Here is a 25269-nt window from a genome sequence, read left to right as displayed (position 1 = left end):
CGGAAAAAATTTCCGACGGAATTTGATCCCCGTACATTTTAAATGGGGCACACCTCGGGAATTTTGGGGCAGCAGGGACAGCAGGGACAGCATGGACCATGTCCAAGGGCTTGACGACCCCTCCCCAGCTGTCTGTGAGTCAGGGAGAACTGCCTAGGGCGTGGTGGGATTTAGCAGTGGGCTCTGCTAAAATCCCTCCCAAAAAACCACAAGTGCCCGTAATCAGACTCTATCAAAGCGACTGTGTGCCGCTTCAAAAGCACAAGCCCAGGGAGTGCCAATTGGCATGGGGAGTGTCCCTACTTCGGTAGGGTAGCGCGTGAGCTGCTTCGGCAGGGAGTGAGTGATCTGTTTGTGCTGAGGCAGGAGTGTCATAGCGTGTCGCCGCTATTGTCATCTCGAAGCGCAGCAGAAGTCTGAGTATGGACTGAACATGCTGAGGTAGGAGTGTCGTAGCGTAGTATCGTTGATTGGACCCTACATACCGCTATCGACACCTCGAGGCAGCAGGGACTTTGTCCAAGGGCTTGACGACCCCTCCCCATGGCCACTGCGAGTTAGACTGGGACCATCGTCCCTAACCCCTAATCCCAAGGCGTCAAGCGACCCGTGCCGAGGGGATGCATGGCCAGGGAGGTGAAATAATAAGCTAGGCCTTTAACGGAGCCTGTGGGGTACCTGGGCACCCTCCACAGTAATTGTCCCTTACCGCGTTACGTTATGCTGGGCTCTGGCGTGGTGGACCTCCCGAGCAACTCGTGGGACCAAAATGGAAAACCAAGTCAATTCTTCAATTAGTGGTAGTAGTGTAGGCGACAACCCCTTCGCAAGAGGTGGGTTGTTCAGGTCTCCGCCTAGGAGGCCAGAGGCAATAGTCGGCAGCTCAGTGCGCAGCGCCAGCGTGGGTCACTCAACCTTCCTCTCGGCTATAAAAACGCCGGAAGGGGTTATTGACGGCCCATGGCTTGTGAAGGCGATGAACCGCAAACGCGATGGGTTTTCGGCCTTCGAGGTGGCGACGGAACAGCTGGACGATATCATCGACTTTGCGTCATCGAAGCATAATATCAGCAAGGACCAAGGACCTTGTGAAGGCGATGAACCGCAAACGCGATGGGTTTTCGGCCTTCGAGGTGGCGACGGAACAGCTGGACGATATCATCGACTTTGCGTCATCGAAGCATAATATCAGCAAGGACCTCAAGAGGAGCTTGCAGAAACTTCGAAAGTCGATGCTGGACGCCAAGCTGGAGAGGGCGGTCGGGACGGCCAAGTGTAAACCCGTGAAATCGGTGGAGTCGAGGTCTACCCAGACTGAGGCCCAAGGATTCGCGGACTCGGGCAAGGTCGAGTCGACCGAAGGCGTGCCAGCTAAGACGGTGGTGCCAAAGTCTACCCAGACTGAGGCTCAAGTATTTGCGGGTACGTCGGGGTGACTACTCCAACGGAGCAGACACAAAAACGGGGAGACAGTCTCCAGGGGATGAGCTCCCTGGGGCCGCTCCAAAACGCGGAGGGTTACTACCCGAACAAGGGTAGTGGGACTGGGAAGCTGAACCCCGGCCAGATACCTCCAAAACCGGGGGAGGAAGGACCTGGGAAGGTCCGTCCACTCAGGAAAGACGGTGGTAAGGGGTTACGGCAGGCTGAAAGTTCTCAGCCGCACCAGCCCAGGGAAATAGAGGGGAATGACGCCTCCTGGACCCTGGTCAAGAACAAGAGGAAACCGAAGACGTCAAGGGCCGAAAAGAAGGCCCAGGCGAATGAGGGTAGCAAGAAGTCTAGGGTAGGCGCCAATCGCTCCAGGGGCGATGCCCTAGTCATCACGGCGGACGAGGCTAAGTACTCGGATGTTTTGAAGGCGATGAGGAGTGACGTCAAGCTCGGTGAACTCGGCGCCGACGTACGTCGAATAAGACGTACCCAGATGGGCGAGATGATACTCGAGCTGAAGCGGGGCGTCTCGCAAAAGGGCGCCGCCTACAAGAAGTTGGCGGAGGAGGTCCTAGGCGAGACGGTCAAGGTGAGGGCACTCACGACGGAGGTGAATCTAAGGGTTAAAGACCTGGACGAGATCACTGAAGTCGAAGAGCTCGTCACGGCACTGCGGCGACAGTGTGAAGTGGAGACGCCCACCGCAGCCGTTCGGCTACGGAAAGGTCCGGCAGGGACGCAGGTAGCATTGGTTCGGCTATCTGCAGCGGACGCCTCCAAGGTAGTCAAGTTAGGGAGCGTCAAGGTGGGATGGTCGGTATGCCCTGTGCGCATATACGAGCAACCCGAAGTTTGCTTCAAGTGCCTGGAACCGGGGCACAAGCAATGGGACTGCAAAGGCCCTGACAGAAGCAATCTCTGCCGACGCTGCGGATTGGAGGACATAAGGCACAATGCTGCACGAACCCTCCCAATTGTTTGATTTGTTCCAGCAAAGCTGTGAACAGCAAGCACCCCATGGGGGGGCTCGATGTGCCCGGCGTTTAAGCGTGGTGCAAAATCACAATCCAGGTAACGCAGCTGGCTTGCTCGGCTTCGCCCGAGTGTTTGGTGTGCGCAGGTTTAGAGGAAACGGCGGAACACGTGTTGTTCGTGTGCTCACGTTTTCGCGCAATGCGCGACCACATGCTTGCCACATGTGGTCTGGACACTACCCCGGACAACCTAGTTCGGAGGATGTGTAAAGACGAAGTTGGTTGGAACGCTGTTTTATCGGCTTTCGCCCAAATCGTCTCGGAGCTACACAGAAGGTGGCGCGTGGACTCAAGGATGGCTAGTTCAGGCGCAAATAAGAGGTGGTCCAAGGGATCGGAGTCGGCTTCATGGGTCATACCGGTGGTCATGCTCTGTGGTCGAACTCGATCCTTTTATCGAACAAGTGGCCGCGCGAAGAACAACATGGTATCGTCGCTTTCGCGGCGTCGGTCAACCGGGCGGGTTCCGAGCCCGAGGACGGAAAGGGGTCCTCGTCAAGGCTGTGGCAGGCGTAGGCCTCGCGTCGGCAAGTCCCTCTGTGTGCTGGCGAATAGGCCCTATCGCAGAAAGGTCAATTTGGGGTGCACGCGGCATCATCATACTTGATACCAGTCGTGCAGAGAGAAGCAGGCGCGAAGTCGACCCTCCCCACCTTCCGAGAACATAAGGCGTGTTATGGCCACCTGGAAAGCCGGCAATGCGCTGGCACGATACCATGGTGTTCTTCTAAAAGCGAGTCACGATGTTCGATGCTGCAAGGACACGCAGCTAACCTCGAGGGTGCGTCATGCACTGCCCCCCCTTTGAAGCATTACTTTCTGGTTGTACCGAAGGGACGATGGGCTTGGCGGCAATGGAAACGGTTTAGCTGGTCGGGGATGCAGCCCTGCCTCCCTCATTGGAGGTGGCCCCTAACCCAGCACTTCCTGGTCAACCCAGGATGTCTGTTGAGCAGATTGTTTAGGAAGAAAAAAAAAACACCTCGAGGCATGGCAGTGGAGTGTTAGAGTGAGTTGGGGAGTGTCCCTACTTCGGTAGGGTAGCGCGTGAGCTGCTTCGGCAGGGAGTGAGTGATCTGGTTGTGCTGAGGCAGGAGTGTCATAGCGTGTCGCCGCTATTGTCACCTCGAAGCGCAGCAGAAGTCTGAGTATGGACTGCACATGCTGAGGTAGGAGTCGAGGTAGCTATCGACACCTCGAGGCATGGCAGTGGAGTGTTAGAGTGAGCACGAATAAGGGTCACATGGAGCGAATGGTCTTTGGAGAAGCTGCTTCGGCGGCAGGGTAGCAGTGGGTTGTACCCACACACCTACAGTTGTGCACATGTGGTGCATGGGGAGTGTCCCTGCTTCGGCAGGGTAGCGTGTGGTCTGCTTCGGCAGTGGTGTGATTGATCTGCTCGTGCTGAGGCAGGAGTGTCGTAGCGTAATATCTGTAGGCCCAGGCAGTTACCGCTATTGACACCTCGAGGCATGGCAGCGGAGCGCCTGGGAGAACATCCAAGTAAGACTCAAATGGTGTGAATGGGGTGCGAGCACCCAAGTCAGTCTCTGCATGGGACGGGTGCCTGTGTGAGCGATAATGAGCGAGTACGTTTAGTACTGCCATCCCCAGAAGTAGTACTGGGAGGTAGTTCCTGGGGGAAACGATGGTGGAGCCCAAGGGAGTTTAGTCGGTATTACCGGTATGGTCGAGTCCGACACTCCAGTACACTTCCGTGTGGTAGTTTGGCAACTACAATGCACGTGTACTGGGTTAGTGTGTAAATGCATTCTCCCTTGTAAAAAAAAACACCTCGGGAATTTGGTCCGCGGATTTTTTCCCCATGCATTTTTGCAAATGCGATGTTTTCTGGATTTGAGCACGGAAATTAAAAATCCTGGCTCCATTTAAAATGCACGGGGACCAAAATCCGGCGGAAAATTTTCCCGAGGTGTAAGGTGGCCTTAAGGCAGCCTTTACCGCTACCCCGGTATAAACCATTAGAACAAAAGCGACTTTCGGATTTTAGTCAACTGACTAGTGAAACCATTTTCCGCCCATGACTTTTTTCAAAGATTTCAATAGGAATCATCTTTGAGAAAAATGCTAGAACAAAAGTTGTATGGCATGGGTAAAATTAGTGGAAAACGAAAAACAAAGTTTTTGATTGTAAATCAATAGTTAATTCATTGTTTTCAATATTTTAACAATCCGTACTCAAAATTTGATTATAGGTAGTTGCAGTCTAATGAAACCATAAAAATATACCATATAAAATTTGATGATGCTTCAGACACCATGGACGGGAGAGTGGGAAATGGGAATATTCAGATCCACAATTTTCTACTTGTAACCGGTTCCGAAAGTTTTTTCTCTTCATATGTGGAAGTCGGGTCTACTATGGGCTCCAGAAAAAAAAAAACTGCGGTTAAAAAAGATTCACAACTTTCCGGAGGCGAGCCAGCCTGGGGCTGCAAGTCTCCTTAATAAAGCTATAAAAAAAAAAAAAAAAAAGAAAAAAAAGATTCACAACTGCATCAAATATGTCATGCACAAAACGCTCATAAAACCTGTACTGCCGCGAATCGCATATTTCCCCATATGGATAAAAAACCCATCAAAGATGAGATTCTCGGAAGTGTAGTCGCCTACGGCCATGAAACTTAGACCAGGCTCGAGGAGGACTTGCTAGTACTTGGAGTATTAGAGAGACGGGTGCTTAGGACCAACATTGGTGGTGTGCAAGAAGATGGTGTGTAGGTGACGGCGAAGAATGGAGCATAATGTCACCCATTTCTACGGCGAACCCAGCATCCAGAAGGTAGCTAAAGCTGGAAGGGTGCGATGAGCATTGGGGGAATCTAGCACGCACTCTTACAGTATGTGTGGTAGTATCTTACATACAACCAATTAGAATCTACGCTCAATAAGATGTTTTGATTTGGTTTTTGGTTTTGGATTTTGTATGCTGCCTTTATTCAACGCAAGCAACATGGCTTGTAATATAAACAGCAACCCATCTTTCGTAAGTTTGGAAGCAACAATCCTTCGTCCCAAGTGGGCTGAAAAAAACATCCATCTGATAGCTGTTTTGGGGGACAATGGGCCAACGTTTTGTCCATTTCACTCGAGACTTTTGCTGGTTTAAATGAAATATTGTGGACATTCATCGTCGTTTGTTGCTGTTTGGCGTCAAAGTCAAAAGTGGTTGGAACTGTAATATATGAAGATTTATAACCATAAATGTGCTTAATATGGTATATGGCCAAGGTTTGATCCATATACCCTATGCACAGAATTTTTATGACAACATGTGAGGCAACTAAAATTCTGCGATGGGGGCGCGTTATATTTTACTCCACATTCATATCATAGCATGGCATAGATACGGTGCACTTCGTAGATTGGGCACTAGTGATACTGATGTTTTTCTTTTGACATCCTTATTCAGATTGATATCAGATATCAAGGTGAGTGTGGTCATTAATTTCGATATAGGATAAAAATCACAAAAGCATGAAGCCACGCTTATCTTCACCGTAACTTGGAAGTGGAAGGAAGTGTTTATGTAGTACTTACTCAACGAGAGGCCCCGACTTCAAAATCATGGAGTTTGATGTGTCGCAAGATGGGTTTCGGTGCTAATCGAAATTCCCCGGGAACACTTCCGGCTGTGGCCAATGTGTCCAAAACCTCTCAAAAACTCATCTATTGAGATTGTCTTCCAAAACCATGAAGTTTGATATGTCGCAAGACTGGGTTTTACACCACTTGAAAAGTGTCCACTACCGCAGGTAACCAGGTTCCCGGAACATCCGGAACCATGTCCTGGTGATTCAATTGTATCAAAACTAACTTCTGATGCTGGTCAATGATGATTGAGCACGTTTGCATCAACATTCTAGGCACTTTCGTTCATTTCTCAATGGTTAAAAAAGGACCCATTTTTGACTGCACCTGACCCAGGACCCCCCTTAATAAACCCGGCCGGATTGGTACCCTGGTCAAATCAAGTTATATACTAAAAAATAGGCATGATGACGCTCAGAAAAATATATTTAGCTCTTTTAGTGGAATGTATTCAACCGTCTAAGACGAATTAAGTACTCTCCATTTAATTCCACCAGTTAATTTTCGATATCTTTGCAGATATGTATTTCGACCACAACTGTGTGGTCGTCTTCAGTGTCTCGTACTTGACTCGACTTGAAGATGATGACGCTTCTTCCCTGGGTTATTTCAATTTCCATTTCTAGGTCAGACCGAAATGGGTTAATGAGAGGCCCCCACCCAGTGACACCCTCATAAGTACCACGGAGTTGAATATTGAGAGAGGTATTCATTGGGTCAGGATTTGCCTGTAGCTGACAATGTGACCATGGTAGATCCTTCACCGCCAAAACCAAAACCCCTTTACTAGTTCGTATACAATGTTGGTGGAGTATCTTTGGTTACTTCTTACAACTAAAATCTATGTATTGAGCGAAAAAAAGGCAAAGATAGAAATACCTGCTAAAACTATGTTTTGCTTTCTTTTTTATTTTTTTTTATTTTTATGAAATCCTATGTTGGTACCTATCCCTCTGGCGCGCAATTATGCCATCCATAAGGAAATTCAGTGATGAGACTGATAATCGAAATCAAAATAAAGTGTGTATGCAATGCAGTAGAAGGCAACTCACTGCTTGTCAATACAGCTCTTTTTTTTCAAGCTTTTTTTCAGCTCAATTTTCTTTTAATTGTTGTGTTAGTCCGGTCAGAATCTGTCCAAAAATCAAGGTAAACAAAAATCGGCAGCTGATCAGAGCTGTCTTATGGATTGCCTTATTAAGCAATCGCAGCAGAGGCCTAGGTCGTTGCCGACTGTATTTCGAGTAGTATTATCTTCTATGTTGTTCGTAATGGTTTCTTCTAAAGGCGGATTATTGGGCCTGCGCAAACCTCCTGTCTCGTCGGAGGGCCGTTGTGTCAGGTCTGTTTAGCGTCCCACCTAACACCAGGACTTGGTCATGGAACTGCAAGTCACTAGGTTTCGCAGGTTGCGTCAGGATAATCTATACGATGAACTACATTCCCGCAACTTCGACGTCGCACAGAAGAGTAACTAGAACAAATTCGTGGCCAAAACCCAAATAAAAAAATTTCAACATTTATACATTCTTATATATTTTTTAGATACTTAAAAACATTCTGCATACTATGGCTGTTTCAGAAGTGTCCCAAAATTTTGTTAAAAAATTTAATTAGGGCTCAAAAATGAGGTATTGAATTGGATTTTTTCTACTTTATTTGTGGAGTATTGGAAAACCTGATTTTACACAACATAAATGTTATCCACAAGCTATTATTAGTACACAACGAGTAGATTATAGTTGTATGTCTCCATTTTGTTCATGTTTATGGTCAAATTATAAATTTTATGTTTCAGGTGATGACCACTTGAAAATCACTATTTTTTTTCTATTTTTTATGTTTTTCTTCAGAGGAAAAGTTAATCTATACGGCAAGATCCGGCAAAGATAAAACACTTGGGTGTAACTTCAAGAAATGGACTAAGCATTCCACGTGAAAACTTGTCCGCAAACGTCCGCAAATTAGATTTTAGCTAATTGAATAAAATGCGATTTTTAATCATTTTAAAACAAAATTTAACATTTGTTCATAAATTACCACATATAACGAATCCAGGAAAAAAAAAGTAAAAAGCATGCTATTTAGCATGCATTTTGTCAAGACACAAATAGAATAATGGGTCTCCCATGAGTTGCGTTGATATCTTCTTGGAAACCTTATATTGAAATCGCTTATCTATAAATTCTGCATTGTAGAGAAATCTGTTACAACCTATTATTTAGGATGAACCCGTTTTCATTGAAATGATTATAATTTATGAACGGTGCCTAATTATGGTCATATATTGTCATGACTAGCTATGATATTTTGTGGGCTTCGACTCGGACATGGTAATCGATGTTGTTTCAAGCCATGGTATATAGAACACAGGTGATTTATATTTTTACTACAGGCTTCACCTTTTCAGACCCTAATTTTGAAGGTTAGGGTTTAAGTTAAGGAGAAAAGAGTGTTCAAGCAAAAAACAGTGTTTACTTTTGTGCATGCGAATTTATACAACCATTTTTCTTTTGGAATCTTGGGCATGGGTTAAAATAAGTTAGATGTTTTTTTCTATGTAAATGTTAGAAAATCCATTTAAGGATAAAGCTTAAACTACGGGTTTCTTGCTACTTTGGGAAATATAGCCATTTTAGAATCGTTCGCGTAACGGAAGTTAGAGATTTTACATAAAACGCGAGGTTTTTTTTTGAAAACATATGTATTTTAACATTTTTATCTGGTTTTACACTGTTAGGTGGATAGATTTGGCCAAAAAATTGCATTTTCCTGCATAATTGGCAATTATTACTTCATTCTAGGAATATCAGGCCCAAATAACCGCAAAAAATTGTTTTGGCCAAGAATTGGCTTATTTACTCCTATGTGCGTCGTAGCGCTGCAGGAAGTCTGCTGGACAGGACAGAAAGTGTGGAAAAGCGGGCTTCGAGCGGCTACCTTCTTCTAAGAAGCGTTCTATGCAGAGCTGTAGCAGACATACGATGGATGCCCATTGCGGGACGTCAAAATCGTCATCGGTGACATAAACGCTTAGATAGGCAGGGAGGAAATGTATAGACCGGTCATCGGATCGGATAGTCTGCATACCGTATCGAACAACAACGGCCAACGATGCATAAACTTTGCAGCCTCGTACGGAATGGTAGTCCGAAGCTCTTTCTTTCCCCGCAAGAATACCCACAAGGTTACATGAAAATGACCTAATCAAGAAACGGAAAACCAAATCGACCACGTTCTAATCGACTGTAAATTCTTCTCAAACATCACGAATGTCCGCACTTAACACAGTGCGAATCAGTGTTGTCCTACACTCAAGGCAAAAAATTCTGCTCTTTGATTTTACTCCATCGAAACGAATTTATAGTCTTAACTAAGGGTCTGTCTCAATTGGATAATTAAACTGAAATTAAACTTAAAAGTGACATTTCAATAATTACCAAATAACCCTGCTCGCAGAGCAAGATTACTTTTGACAGATATCGAATCATTTTCCATCGATGTCCTATTGGAATTGCTGGGTAGCACCAGCCATTCTTATAACGGGGTGATTTTTTAATTTTCGAACTGTCACTTTTAAGTTTAATTCTCCAAATGAGACAGACCCTAAGTAAGTTTAACTAATAGAAGGATATTTGGATTTTCTAAATGTCATGGCAAACTGTCAAAAAACTGCACTCCAGAGCCACAGGAGCGCGCGCGCTGAAAATACACTCCAGTGAAAACACTCCACACAGAAAAAAATAATGAAAAATAAACAGCACGTAAAACTTGACATGCGGGAATTTACGCTATTCTACGCTGAAATGGTCCTCTTCCTAACAAGATTGCTTACAACTTGTATGCAATATTGACGATTAACGTCAAATATTGTATACATTTAGGCTATATCCCGTGTGGAATTACGCTAATAATGGCGTTCCATTTATGTGCATGATTTTTAGCGTAAATTTCAGTGGATTTTTCTATCTGTGCAGTGTATTTTCAGTGCGCGCGCTCCTGTGGCTCTGGAGTGCATTTTTTTGACAGTTTGCCATGACATTTAGAAAATTCAAATATCCTTCTATTAGTTGAACTTACTTAGTTGAGACTAAAAAATCGTTTAGATGGAGTAAAATCAAAGAGCAGAATTTTTTGCCATGAGTGTAGGACAACACTGGTGCGAATATTGAATCCGGCCACTACCTCGTTGCAGTATGTGACAGACAGCGGTGGCGGTATGGTAAATAAACCTGGGAGCACGCGTACAAGTCGCATACGTTTTCCGGCTCCGGATCTCCAGGAAAACCAGGAGGACATCGGCCGGTTGAAAAACAACAAAGCCCTTGGATTGACCAACTTCCAGGAGAGCTGTTTAACAACAGTGCTGAGGCACTGCCTTGAGCGCTGCACTGGGAAGTTCGGCTTGGGAGTATGGTTCTGCCGCAGGATTGGATGGAAGGTGTCGTGTGTCCCATCTACATAAAGGGTGATAAGCTGGATTCTACCGTGCAATCACATTGTTGGACGCCGCCTACAAGGTACTCTCCCAAATTTTATGCCGCCGACTAACACCAATTGCAAGAGAGTTCGTGGGCGAACTCGCGACAAAAATGCCGCGAATACAATGTGTCCTTTGTCCACACATCATCTATCCATTGACTTCAAAGCCGCATATGATACAATCGATCGGGACCACCTATGGCAGCTAATTCATGAATACGGATTTCCGGATTAACTGATACGGTTGACCAAGGCGACGATGGATCGGGTGATGTGCGTAGTTCGAATTTCCGGGACATTCTCGAGTCCCTTCGAAACGCGCAGAGGGTTACGGCAAGGTGATGGTCTTTCGTGCCTGCTATTCAACAGAACTTTGGAGTTAGTAATACGAGGGGCTGGGATTGACAGGAGAGGTACGATTTTCACGAAGTCCGTTTAGTTATTTGGCTTCGTCGACGACATTGATATTATGGCACGTAATTTTGAGAAGATGGAGGAAGGGAAGGAAAGGGATGCTAAACTAATTGGACTAGTCATCAACACGTCGAAGACGAAGTACATGATAGATAGATGCTCAAGAGAGGACAGCGTAAGCCACCCACCACGAGTATATTCTTTTTCTTCTTATTGGCATTACATCCCCACACTGAGAAAGAGCCGCTTCGCAGCTTAAAGTTCATTAAGCACTTCCACAGTTATTAACTGCGAAGTTTCCGATAACGATACCAGCAGAGAAATTCGGAGACGCACCATGGCAGGAAATCGTACGTACTTTGGACTCCGCAAAACGCTCCAATTGAATAGAGTTCGCCGCCGTACTAAACGACTATCTACAAAACGCTCATTAGACCGGTAGTTCTCTACGGACACAATACCTGGATCAAGATTTTTTTATGTACAGGTTATATGACTTCGTCAGTAGATGGGAATAACTAGCGCGGGGGGGAAACATACATTTTCAGTGCAAAACGTGAACAAACGAGCATAAATTCCATACAAAAATTCAAGATGGCTGAGTTGGGGATATTGACAAGTCAGAACACCCCCCAATAAATGCATCCTGACCTGGACGATGCTCGTGGAGCACCAACGCGCACTTGGAGTTTTCGATAGAAAAGTGCTGCGTATCATCTATGGTGGGGTGCAGATGACGGACGGTACGTAAAGGAGGTGAATGAATCACGCCATGGACCGAGCTGAATGGAGAAGATTTTTGTGCAGTGCATACTTCGCATGCCACTTCGGGATTATTCGGAAAATAAATTAATAAAAAATCGCAGCAGAGGCAGACCTAGAGGCTCACGGCGATTAAGTTTGTGGTTGACCAATCACTTGGAATTTTTGCTGGAGTTTCTCAGCCAATAAAACATCACTCGTTTGTGTTTCATGATTTATTGTTCATTTTTATTATTTGTTTCATTACACTTAAAACAATGCTCTGTTTTGTTAATGTTTGTCTGTTTGTTTATCCTTTGTTTCGCTATTCCCACTCACTCAGGATTATGTTATGATTTCAACAGTTTTTTTTAATTTAATTTTCTTAGCTATGCTTGTGTTTTTTTTGTTTGAGTGTGTTTTTTTCCGTTTTGTTCTGTTTCATTAGTTCAGGTGTGTGCATTTTCGCTTGCTTACAGCATTTCAAACATTCTCGTGCATCTTACTCAACTCATTCGTTTTTCAACTGCTCTTTCTGTGTCTCCTGGACTTTTCTCGACCCTGGCTCTTTCTCTCTCAACTCTCAGTCTAGAAAAATTTCCAATTATTTTGTCTTTTTTTGTAATACTAGGTAAGAAATTTCATTTCTGGTTTTTCACATAAAACGGCTGGATAAATTTATTTTCGTAGCATATTATTCATTTGATATTCTGTGACTTCTTTTAGTAATTTCATTTTAAAATCTGAAGGAAAGATTTTGTTCAAATTATTTGTTGCTTGCGACAACTGCTATTCCTCTCTTCTAGTTAGCAAGGATCGTTCGTGTTGCTGTCGGGTCACGACACGTGTCTACTTGATTTTTTTTTGGTTTTGATAGTATTAAAATTTGGTTGTTTTGTACACCGTTTTACTTCAGGATATTTTGTGATTCTTGTTGCACATTTCGTTTCAACAGATTTCGAATATTACGAAGGAAAAGTTCAATTCTCTCGTTCAAAGCATCCCATTGCGCTATCTAAATAAGCAGTCCGCTAATCCCCTCGCTTCTAATTCTGTAATCCCTTGTCCGTTTTCTACTAACTGGTTGCTACAATATCGCCGGTGCAAATAATAATTTATCCATCACTGCTTTTATTTTTACTTTTACCTGTCACTTATCTGCTTTTACTGTTTCTTATCTTACAATACACAACAATATGGCTTCAAATATTTTGTGATCTCTAGTATTATTGTGCCACACCAATAGTACCTGTAAGATCAAAATCAGTAAAACTATGTGAACCACTGATGATTGACAATTGTTCTTTCCCTAATAGTGACGGAGGTTCTATTGCAATGCTTAGACATTGTTCACACTGATTGATGATTACAAAATCTTCTACTCGTTTTCGGTTTTCGATTTCCCTTACAAATGATTGCACAATTATCGATTATGTTGCATCCAATGTCTCCCGAGTAATGGGACTGCATATATAGGTGGTATGCTGTATGAAATACGATGAAGTCAAGTGGGTGCTGATGGATGTTGATAGTTTCGCATATATTCAAGTATTTATGCATTATGTATGCTTATTTTATGCCAAGTACGGTGGGGTTGAAAGTAAATCTGTACACTTTGGTCAAGGTGAATAACATGAAATCATACTGAACCGATCTCAACTTAACAATGCAACTCGTACTCTTCAGTGCCTCTGTTAGACGGGGTTTAAAACAAAAGTTCCCTGTTTTAAAGACGAACGTTTGAAAAAACAAACAGTTAACAAGGTCACGTGAGTCTCCCGTGACGGCTTTATAGATAATCAAATCGACCACATCTGCGTCAGCCGAAAATGGAAACGGAGCCTTCTTGATGTACGGAATAAACATAGTGCCAATATGATCAATACCTTCTCATCGAAAAAATACGCCTGCACATTGCGCGCATTCGTCGCCAGAAGGAGAGAGTTGGGTGACCATCAAACACAAGATCGTGTATCGTAGCAAATAAGTGAACAAAGTGTAAGCCATATACGTACACTTTGCATGCAGTCAAATGAAGGAAAGAGCCTATATCGCCTCCACCTTGTACACTTATTCACAAGCATATGCAATTTTGTGTTGGCTGGGGATGGTTCAACACGCGCCGACTCGAAGATGCCACGGTGAGACGGTCCTTCGTGGAAGAACTGGAGATGCGTGCTACAGATATTCCGAAAGGTGGTAGGGTGGAAGACTAATGAACCGCAATCAAGAATGTCTTCATCGCCACCAGCGAGAATAATCTGGGCGAACTGCGCACCCAGAGAAAACAATGGGTCACCTATGAGACCACGAGGAAGATAGAGGACCGATAGAGCGAACAAAAACCAGAGGAGCCAAAGTCGTAGCCCGTCAACGATACTCGGTTCTGGAGAAGGAAGTGAAACATTCATGTCGAGGGAACAAGCGAGTGTGGGTGGACTCTCTGGCCAACGAAGGAGAGAGAGCCGCAGCAACCGGGGACATTCGCCTCCTCTACGATATCTCACGACGCTTAACCTGGGCGAAGATGACTGCAACGATACTTGTGAAAGACGTGAATGGTCAGTTATTGACCAACTCAACTGACCAGCTGAAACGCTGGTTCGAGCACTTTGAGCAATTTTTTCGAGTGCCATCTAGGGAACCACTACCTCGACATATCTGCTTATGATCCAACGTGTAACACACGTCAATATCGAAGCTCCATCACTGTTAGAGATTCAAACAGCCATCCAAAGCATGAAATCGAGCAAAGCCCCAGGGTCGATCGCATAACAGCCGAGACGGTCAAAGCTGACCCCATGACATCCGCTCAACTACTGCATCGTCTATTTCGTAATATCTGGGACACCACCACTTTCTCGGTGGACTGGATGCAGGGTATCTTAGTGAAGGTGCCCAAAAAGGGTGACCTGATTGTATGCGACAACTGGCGAAGCATTATGTTCTGAAGTTCTATGCAAAATTATCCTAGCACGGATTCAGGAGAAGATCGATGCGACTCTCCAGCGGCAGCAAGATCCTGTGTGGACCATATTGTCACGCTCCGTATGATTCTGAAGCAGGTCAACGAATTCCAAGTGTTCCTTTACTTGGTATTCATTGACTATGAAAAAGTTTTTGACCGTCTCAATCACGAGTGAGATCACATCACTCTGAGACGCAGAGAGAGAATTATCAGCCTGTTCCGATGTCTTGTCCTACTCCATCCGGGTTATAGTCGGTGTGTGGCAAGGATGGATAAGGTGTGAGGACCGCTACTATTTCTCCTCGTAATCGACGAAATTCTGGTAGGTGTGATTGGCCGTGAACTAAACCGCGGACTGATATGGCAGTCTATAACCAAGGAGTACCTGACTAGCTTCGAATTGGCGGATGGCGTTGCACTCCTAGCTCAACGGTGCGGTGCTATGATATTCAGGATGAGCTCAATGACCTTGGCGAGTGCTCATATTCGGGAGGTTTAGTTATAAACCAAATCGTTAGATGTAAATACGGCAGGTTAGTAAACGCACCAAAATTGAAATTTTCAACTCTAACGTGAAATCTGTGCTGCTATACGCCAGCGAAACATGGTGCGTATCAGTGGAGAACACTCAACGGCTGCAGGTGTTTAACAACAGATGCCTGCGGTACATAATTCGGGGCTGGCGGCCTCACATACCAACGGCGACAGAATCGCAGTCACCAAAGGATAGAATCGTGACTGGAACCCAGCGGGACATCGCAGCAGAAGCAGATCCATGCAGGTGCAGTCTCAATAAACAAATAAAAAAAAAGTCAATCGAAATTAACTTGGCAACAGGTTATAAAGCGATAGCTGGACGTCGCTCATGATAAAGATATTTCAAATCGGCCCCTTTACACCACTGCAAACCGTTTTGTGGCCGACACGCCTTATGGTTTTCGAAGCTACAAACAATTTTCCTAGCGGTCTTTCAAACGCTCTTTGTGATTTTGTAAACCACAAACCATTTTGCAGTGGTCTTCCAGTCCAGCCAACACGAAGACGCATATGCTAGCGAATAAATGTACAAGGTGGAGACGCAAGGCTCTTTTTGACTGCATGCAAATTGCACGTTGGCTTCCATTTTGTACACATATTCGCTATGATATACGATTTTGTGTTTGCTGGGAGTCGCGGCTTGTGATTTTTCAAACCACAAACCATTTTCTGGCGGGCTCCGAGACGCGCTTTGTGGTTATCGAAATCACACACATTTTTTCGATTGGTCTTCCAGACGCGCCTTCTGATTTTTCATTTATAAGTATTTTCAAAATATTGTATTCTTCGAACATTAACCACTTGAATTCAACTCACCGTATGAAATCATTGTCAGGATAAAAAAAGCGTGCACGAATCGCCAAAATCTGCGGCCCCAAATGGCCAGAGCGAAATAAGATGTTAGAAGCTCCACGTGGATGCGTTTTCACCCCACGCGATCCTACGATAAGATACCGAGTTATGGCTTGCTGCTCACCAATTAACACCCTAAGGTGTGAATCTAAAAAACGGTGTAAAACTAATGAGTCTATAAGATTTGTATGAAGTCAAACACTGTGGCTAAACATTGGGCGGCTACAGAACGGAAGGCTAGCCCAAGACAATGTGGAGCAGCTAGAAGTGTCATTCCGAACGGAAGAGCAGCTAGGCACGCTTCTCTTGAGGATGGTCGGATAGATATTTGATCTGTCATTGGTAGTACCTGAAAAGGGAAGCTTAGTGGATCGGACTAGACATCACCACGTTTAAGACAAAGTACATAATAGGAATAAAAATAAGAGAAGACTTTGTTAGCCATCCATCATCGTTGGTATCGGTGGTGGCGAATGCGAAGTGTTTAAGGAATTCGTGTACTTGACGACCAAAAACGATTCTAGCAGATAAATCCGGAGACGCGTCGTGACTGGAAATAATACGTGCTTTGGACTTCGCATGACGGTTCTATAGAATATAGTTCTTCTCCGAACCGTTCATTCTACCGGTAGACTTAGATAATGCTCGTGGAAGACCAGCGCCCACTTGGAGTTATGGAAAGGAAAGTGCTACGTACCGTCTATGGTGGGATGTAGATGGAGGACGATACAAGGTGGAAGCGAATGGACCACGAGTTGGCGGGCACGCAGCCAGAAAGTCGAACAATTACCCGGTGGAAATGGTTCTCGATGGCGATCTGATGGGCACAAGAAGGCGAAGTGCGCAGCAAATCAAGCGATGAGAAGGTGATTTGGTGATGTGCAGCCATGGACCGAGCTGAATGGAGACGACTTTTATGTACTGCAAAGGTCACTCCGGCCTTACTCTGAATAAATAAATAATATGGTAGAAAATTCCAAACTGCCAGAGGCGATTATAATGGAAGAACAATAAAAAATAAATAAATATAAACAAAAACAGATTAGTACTGAGAGATTAAAAATCATGGAGATTAAATAAATCTTGGCTCTGTTTGTCAGACATGGCATTAGTCGTCTTTGCATTACAAGACATTGATCGTACTTCTTTCAAAAGCCTTTTTCTATGTGTACAGATTTACTTTCGTCCGGAACTTACATTATGCATGCAAGCTTCGATTCATCAATTTGTTCCTTAACATTAACCTAAACTCAAAACCTGTTTTCCTGCTTGTTGTTTTTCCTATGGGTCGCATGCAACTCCCGTACATTTGTGATCTTCATTGTATGCTTTTATGTGTATGTTTCGGGCACAGAAGGTGCTCTTGAAGCAGTAGACGAGTGCGGCACAACAGGCCGCGCCGCGCCTCCGCATGCGTCAGAGAGTACTGCTCGGTAATGACAGAGGCGGCGCGGCGTGATCCGATCAAGGGCACGCATATCACACAGGCTTGGGTCGCGCTTCTAACAACCGAGCTCAGAGACCTTTTTCAAGCTGCGAGGTTCCGCACTATGCTTAGGTGGTGGGTAGGTTCATGTCCATGTCGCCTGTCGGAAGGCATAACCAGCATTGAACCCTTTGACCGGTTACCTGTCGGTGTTGTTGTGATCGGTGCTCCGCTCTTTTTTTTTTGCTATCTCTTTCTCTGTCCCGCCTGTCTTGGGTGTTGGGATTTGCAGCAACAGATCAGCCCTATTTAGTATAATATGCCTTGCTTCGGTTATATCGTTTGGCTGTTTGATTACATCTAAACATAAACACAGATAATAACGGATTAGTTACTGGCCTCGGAACGATTTCGTCAGATATCGACGGTACAATCTTTGGTACCGAAACTGACTCGCCGAGGATGTTTGATGTCGTACATGCAGTTATTTTTGTTTATGCATTTTTTCTTTTCTGATTCACAAGCATGGTTATGTGTGACACTGTGACGAATTGTAGAGCTGCTGATCTTTTTTGTATGTTTCTAAAACCTAATTATTTTTGCGCTTTGTGTTACACCGGCTATCTGATGTGATTTATAGACTTTTTATCAGTACATATATTCTAAATTTATCGTTTTTATTGTTTGTTTTTTATTACTTCCATAAAAAATGGAGCAGATTTTGAACCGTGAATTGTAGCTGCAGTTGGTCGAGTCTTGCTTTTGGAAGTTGCTGCTGAAAACGTATTAGGGACCCAAATTCATGTTTCTAATATGATACTTGCATTCGTAACACAATTTTGTGATTTTGTTTTTAACATTCAATCGATCGTAATTAGTGAGTGAATTTTCGGATTTTTCTCAGGAAATTCTTCAAAATTTACTTAGCTAATGATTCCTAATTCCAATTGTCCGAAAATTCATCGGGAAACTCTTTTGAATTCTCTTAGTGAACATTAAATAACTCTTCGGAATTTCCTGGGGAAAAGCTTCAAAATTTCTTCCGAAAACTTCGAAATTTCCTGAGGAAACTCTTTAGATTTTTTTCTGGAAACGCTGCAAAATTTCCTCAAGGAAACTCTCCGGAATTTCATGGGCAAACGATTCGGATTTGGGCCCTCCTTAGCCGTGCGGTTAGACGCGCGGCTACAAAGCAAGACCATGCTGAGGGTGGTTGGGTTAGATTCCCGGTGCCGGTCTAGGCAATTTTCGGATTGGAAATAAAATATAAAAGTATAATCGTGCTAGCCTCATGATATACGAATGCAAAAATGGTAACCTGGCTTAGAAACCTCGCAGTTAATAACTGTGGAAGTGCTTAATGAACACTAAGCTGCGAGGCGGCTCTGTCCCAGTGTGGGGATATAATGCCAATAATAAGAAGAAGAAGAAGACGATTCGGAATTTCCTCGAGAAACGCTTGAAATTTCCTCGCTAAACGCCAAAAATTTTTCTTCGGATTACTCTTCGGAATTGCCTCACAAAACGCTCTTCGAAATATTTTCAAGAAACGCTTTGAAACTTCCTAAGGAAACGCTTAGGAATTTTCGTGAGAGACGCTACGGAAATTCCTTGAATAGCTTTGCAGATTTTCATCAGTAAACGGTTTGAATCGCCAATTGACACGTTAAGGTGCGAATCTATAAACACATGCTGATGGTAACTCACTCAAACCCCATAGGAAGCATTAACAAATGCACCTTCGATGTCTAAGAACAAGGTGCTAATGCTTTTGATTCGATACTTTTATTCCACTTACGTTACCAATGAATGGAGTACAGTAACTGTCGACTCTTCCAAATTGATAGGCAAACTGAAAGTCGGATAGCGGGTGATAATGTAATCCATCATCACATTTTCCATGTCTTAAAATATTATATAAAACTGATGGGTCTTTAAGATTTGTACGAAGTCGAACACCGTGGCTCAACATTGGCTGGATACAGGACGGAAGACTAACCCAAGCAGCTGTGCGCGTTTCTCTTGAAGATGGCTGAAGAGATATTCGATCCGTCATTGGTAGTAACTGCAGATGGGAGCTAAGTGGAACGGTACATGAGTACATGATAGGAAGATAAATAAGAGAAGACTTTGTTAGCCATCCATCGTTTGTATCGCTGGTGATGAATTCGAGGTGTTTGAGGAACTCGTGTACTTGATGACCGCAAACGATACCAGTAAAGAAATTCGAAGATACATCGTGATGGGAAATTATACATACTTTGGACTCCGTATGACGGTCCGATAGAATATAGTTTTTAGCATCATACCGGTAGCCTTCTAGGGATCGGTAGACCTGTACAATGCTCGTGGAGGATCAACGCCAACTTGGAGTTTTCGGAAGGAAAGTGCCACGTGACGTCTATGGTGGCATGCAGACGGAGGCGAATGAACCACGAGTTGCATTAGCTTTTGCAAGAACTACGATGGACCGGGCACGTAATCAGAATGTAGGGCATCGATTCGAAGGGTGATTAGAGGTGATTACCAAATAAGGATGGCAGTGTTGATCATTAGGGTGGTTCAAAAAATCGATTTTGCTCCACGGTGCTCATCTGATTCTTTACCATGTTCTGAGTGTCCTCTGAAAATTTGAGCTCAATTGGATTAAAACTGATTTAGCCCAAGCCGTTTCAATTTTGCATGCAAATTAGTATGAGGAAATTTATTTTTTCATTATACTGTTGATGACGTTTCCCCATTAAGCGCAGGTTAAAAGAAAACCTACATAGCTAAAAGGGATACTCAACAGCTTTCACCCAACGAAAACCGCATGTTGATTAACCGTCGCAATAATTAGTAATCGATTTTAAGACAGGTTACGAATCTTTTGTCATGATCGTTAAACTTCTTAGAGGGCATCACTGAAATGTGCAGTGCAACATAGTAGCCTGAATTTGTGTGTGCTATCTTTCGCGCCACGAGCAGCAATGTTGCTCAATGATCATACATGTAAAACCCAGTCCTGGGCTGGACTGGACCGAGAAAACGCAGTTAGGCGAAAAGGAGAAGTCCACACACCACGATGTACGCGCACACACCCAATAATGATGCAATCCTTGAAGAAGTGGAAAATAAGGAGTAAGAAGTCTCACTTTTCAAACCTCATTTCTCACTTTTCTAATGTCCTATTCGGCTAAATAGTATATTCGGCCTAGTGGCATTCAGGAAAATGACATTCGGCCGAACGGTATTCGGCCAAACGGCCCTTCTCCGTTCTTTACTAGAAAGGACTCGTTCACTTATTGCGTAAGCACTTATGGGGGGCTCTCATTTTCTTACGATCCGTAGAAGCAAAAAATAATAATTATTCGTATGGGCGAAATCTTTCATGGGAAGAGCGGGGTTCCGAAAACCTCAGAAAAAAATGTTTACGTAATTAGTTTACGATCCCAAACCTACAGATGCTAACCTTGTACTAAAAACCAAGTAATTCGGTTGTGATGCGCTCTGGAGCGCTCGTTCCGCGAGCAAAGTTTTTAGTTAGTGTTGTACAAAATACAACAGCGTGCGTGCTCGAGTGTTAAGGACATAGTTGGAAGAGTACCACGATGGCAGTCAATATGGCACCGAACATTTGTTTTGGTACTCAACCCACCTTCACCTTAAATATCAGCATAGCAACTTCCAAAGAACAGTACCTCGACAACGATTATTAATAGTGATGTGAACGATTTGAAGCAACGTTCTCATTACCGGTTAGTTACACTCTAAATCTGAGTCATAACCCGAGCAAAGTCTGAAATCAAAATGAGAGCAAAATGAAGATATATTTTGACATCGATATCAAATTTAAATCGTGATTTGTATTCAAATTTTGATCTTCGCGATTGTTTACTTATTTTGATTTTAGTTTCTGTTGATTTCTGAATTATATGAACTGATATTAAACTGATTACTTATTTTGTTATCGAAAACCGATATCGAAATCAGTTTGCTCTCATCGACAGCAGAAATAGTTTTCAATTTGACGTCACAGTAAGATTTTTTTCTGTACATTTTATTATTTTAACCGTTAAAACGACCAAAAGGATGTCAATCTAAGTAATCTAAGAAATAAGCGTCAACATCAGAATTATTTATCGATTTGCTCTCAAGCTTTGCTCGGGAAAAGTCTAACTTCCCTCTCATAAACAAATCATAATCTGACGTTTACATAAAACAGAGTTTTTGAAAGCACATTTCGTGACTCAATAATATACATATTTCCTAAGATATTCTATGCTCGTAACGATCGATTAAAACCTAGTTTAGCCTACAGTATCGGTAAATGATATAGAAATGCTTCGTCCTTCTGTAAAAAAACAACCTAAACTGATCAACAGTTTGCTATAGTTCCGGTTGGGCTTCAAAATGTTCTCCCGGCTTGGTGCACTTCCGGTTTCTCCTTCGTATTGCTTTCTCCTCATATGTATGCGTGCGTGTGTTTCTGTGTTAGTATGTTTGTATATTTTCTTCGTCTAATCCAGAACGTCCAACGTAAAAATCTCACAACGTTCGGTTTTTCGCCATTTCATGGTGATGGATGGTAGGTTCCATATTTTGATGTTTTTATTCCGATTGACGTCGGTCCGTTGCTTACGTATTGCTCGTTCGGCAATGTGAGTTTTGTTTGTTTATTTTATTTTACTTTTTTATTTTTTTTTTATTTTAACAACTATTATCCATAGAATCAAGAAGCTGGATTGATGAATGGATGGCAATGCATGATTTTTATTCACTCCTTGAAAACAAAATAATATCAGAAAGAGCTTTGTCTCGCTTTTAAAGAAAGTTTCCAAAAGTTGTTTGAAGACGGTAGTGGGTTATGGTTTCGCCTAGGTTTCTATAATCTTCCGATGGTATTATCATCTTGGCAGCGATTTCGTTGACAAAATGTGGTTCAAACTATGGTTATCGTTTTTTTGTTGTGTTTTGGGATTTCTATTCAGAATGGGAATAGCTCAAAAAGTGTGTATGGTTCACATCGGCTTGAGATTTCGATGTCTGTTTATTCTCTGGGTTTCACAAGCGATTAAATATTAAAAGTTGTGATTTGTTATACGTTCATAAATATCAGTTTCTGTTGACGTTTTTCTTCTGTATATATAATAAGGTATCGATAATAATATAGTTACCAAGTATAAAATACGGTTTACTTTTACTTATACCTCCCCTCGTCATGTTCTTTTTTTAGGTATTTTGTATAATTTTATTTGTTAAAATTTATTTACTTTACCAGATTATGTTTTTAAAATTCTCTCTTGTTTCAGTGTGTTGAATGGTTTGCTAACAGTGTATTTTTATTTTTCGGTAATTCACAATGTCAAGAATATATTTTTGGTAAAATATTTCTTTTAATTCTTATAATGGCCTATTCTTATCACAATTATGAGTTGCTCGTTTCATTTGTTTCAATTTCAATACAACTAGTTTTTTCTCATGAAATAATTAAATTAATTTCTTTCCTTTTCTATTGTGAAAGGTTATACTTATAATCTCCATATTAGATATTTATTTCTTATATAAAAATATACTTTCCTCTTTTTGTCATTTCCTTGTCTTTCGATCTTTTATAAAGATATTGTTATCTGATTTCTTCTCTTTCTTGAAGGGATTTTTGTGCATAGTGTGCGTTATCTTAAATATTACTTTCGTTTCCGTTTGATTTGTATGATAAAGATCTCTCGTTTCCATTGATTGGTCTAATAAACATTGTCGGGTGTTTTTTTGCCAAATTTATTATTTCAACGATGTCGTTATTTTTTGTCCCGTGTTTTTTTAAACAACAAAGTATCTAACAATGGTCCATAAGTTGGGATAAAACAAACATCAATTTCCATAGATATACGTTTTCCGTGGCTGTTTCAATATTTAGAACACTCATATGTCCGTGGTACAGATAAAACTAGTTTCTTATTATACTTAGTCGATATCATTATAAACGCATTCATCCATTCAGGTTAGCATTGATAGATGAATATTATGCTTGAGAGATGTTGATTTTCTTAATACCTTATCGTCTAGAATAGTTTGCCTTCGGTTGTGCTGCCAATTTCCCTCTACCTTTTGAATTAAACAGTCATATACATGTCGAAACTCAAACTCGAATCGATTTCTATTAACAATTAAACAGTCACATCGAGAGATTTTGATTTGTATTTATTTTCATACAACATTCAATATGAACCAAACTGGAATGTTACCGATCCGAAAACACTTAAATTTAAGAACAAGCCTCCTGAAATCCAAAACTAAATTCACTTGCGTTTTCAAGGGCTTAATACGGTAGCAACGCACAACTGTCATTTTCATTATTTCAGCTTTGCAGCGTCGCAGAATGCGTGAAATAATAAAAATGACAGTTGTGCGTTGCTTCCGTTTTGAATAGTGTGTTCTTAAAATCGCGAGTGCATTTAATTTTGGTTTCCGGAAGGATTGTCCTTAAACGTGCTTACTCCGCTTAAAATTATGCATTCACAATTTGAATGTAAAATATTTCAAATTAAAGACTGAGTCTACTGTCTATTTTCAACAGTTTGTTCGTCACAACACTTAACCACTTTTACATTATAGAGAACAACTAATCGAGGAAAAATGAGGACAACTATCGTCGTTGGTTGCTGTTAGCAGAAAAGTTTGGTGTGTAGAATGCGTGAGTTCTGTAAAAAAGTGTAAATTTGTGAGATTGCCAGCCAAAAGTTTATGTTTTCAAAATCATTGTAATCACACATTGTAAAAATTCTGAAACAACAATAAATATTATATTATAGATTGACGAGAAGTTAACTATTCCCAGTGGAAATATTCCACTCTGCTAATAGAACTATTTAAGCAAATCCTAAAATATTTTATGTAAGACTTTATTAGTATTACACTCATTTAAAAAATATTAAAATTATTTCTATCGACTATTCATTAGACTGGTCCTGTAAATAAAAAGTTGTCAAACTTTTCGGAGCCGTCTTCAGATAAACTATTGTCGCTAGTGGTGCGCACGATGGCGCACGGCTATGGCATAGATGCGCACCACTCACAATGCAGTTACGACATCCGGAAATGGGAGAAAATGCGATTGTCGCGAGAGCTTAGTTCGGTTTTCAACTGGATCTACAATATTTATTGCAGAAACTCGAATCAGCCCTGAATTTCTATTTGTTCGAGATTCCACCGGAGATACCTCCCGGAATTTTTGCGAAGATTTCTTCCGTACACGCAAAAAAAACTACGGTAAAAACAAACATATTTTAGGTAAACCCAAACATAAGTTCAGTTTGTTCTGGCATCAAAAATAAATATGTTTGAATCAAACATATTATAGCATTTGAAATGAACGATTTTTTTTAATCAAATGTGCTTTTCAAGTTGTTTTAACCAGCTATTTTTTTAAAACAAACATGGATACAGGGCACTGCATGGACTGCTTTATTTCTTTCTCGCCGCAAAGAAATTAGAAAACAACAAGGCCAATAAATGTCAATTTTTATAAAGAATAAAAGAGAAAGAGATCTTTCTGTGCAGTGCCCTATTGTTTCGGTTCGACCACTCATAATATTTTTTTTTATCAATTGTTCCAATTTTCATATTCTGGTAGCATTTGACTAACAGACTTCACAATTGCAAACGTTCATATTTCTTTCACTTACCTTTTTGTACTTCTGCTGACTTTCGATCGGATACGATCCGAACTCGAGTTTATTTTTGCAAGAGCGTGCGAGGAACTGCCCGCTAGTTTATGCATAAAACAAACA

The 25269-nt window shown here is 42.3% G+C and overlaps 1 protein-coding gene across 1 annotated transcript in view; it reads left to right on the top strand.

Moving 5' to 3' along the window:
- The window catches only part of LOC134226451 (tetratricopeptide repeat protein 1-like), a 29516-nt gene extending 5224 nt beyond the window's left edge, over window positions 1-24292 (top strand). The window contains exon 3 of the mRNA XM_062707229.1: window positions 24095-24292. Coding sequence (XP_062563213.1) covers window positions 24095-24105 — 11 coding nt within the window. The 3' untranslated portion in view covers window positions 24106-24292. The remainder of the gene's footprint in view (window positions 1-24094) is intronic.
- Window positions 24293-25269: the final 977 nt, after the last annotated feature.

This window comes from Armigeres subalbatus, chromosome 3 (genome assembly GCF_024139115.2).
Source record: "Armigeres subalbatus isolate Guangzhou_Male chromosome 3, GZ_Asu_2, whole genome shotgun sequence".
NCBI lineage: Eukaryota > Metazoa > Arthropoda > Insecta > Diptera > Culicidae > Armigeres > Armigeres subalbatus.
This window is presented reverse-complemented; position numbering and strand designations above follow the sequence as displayed.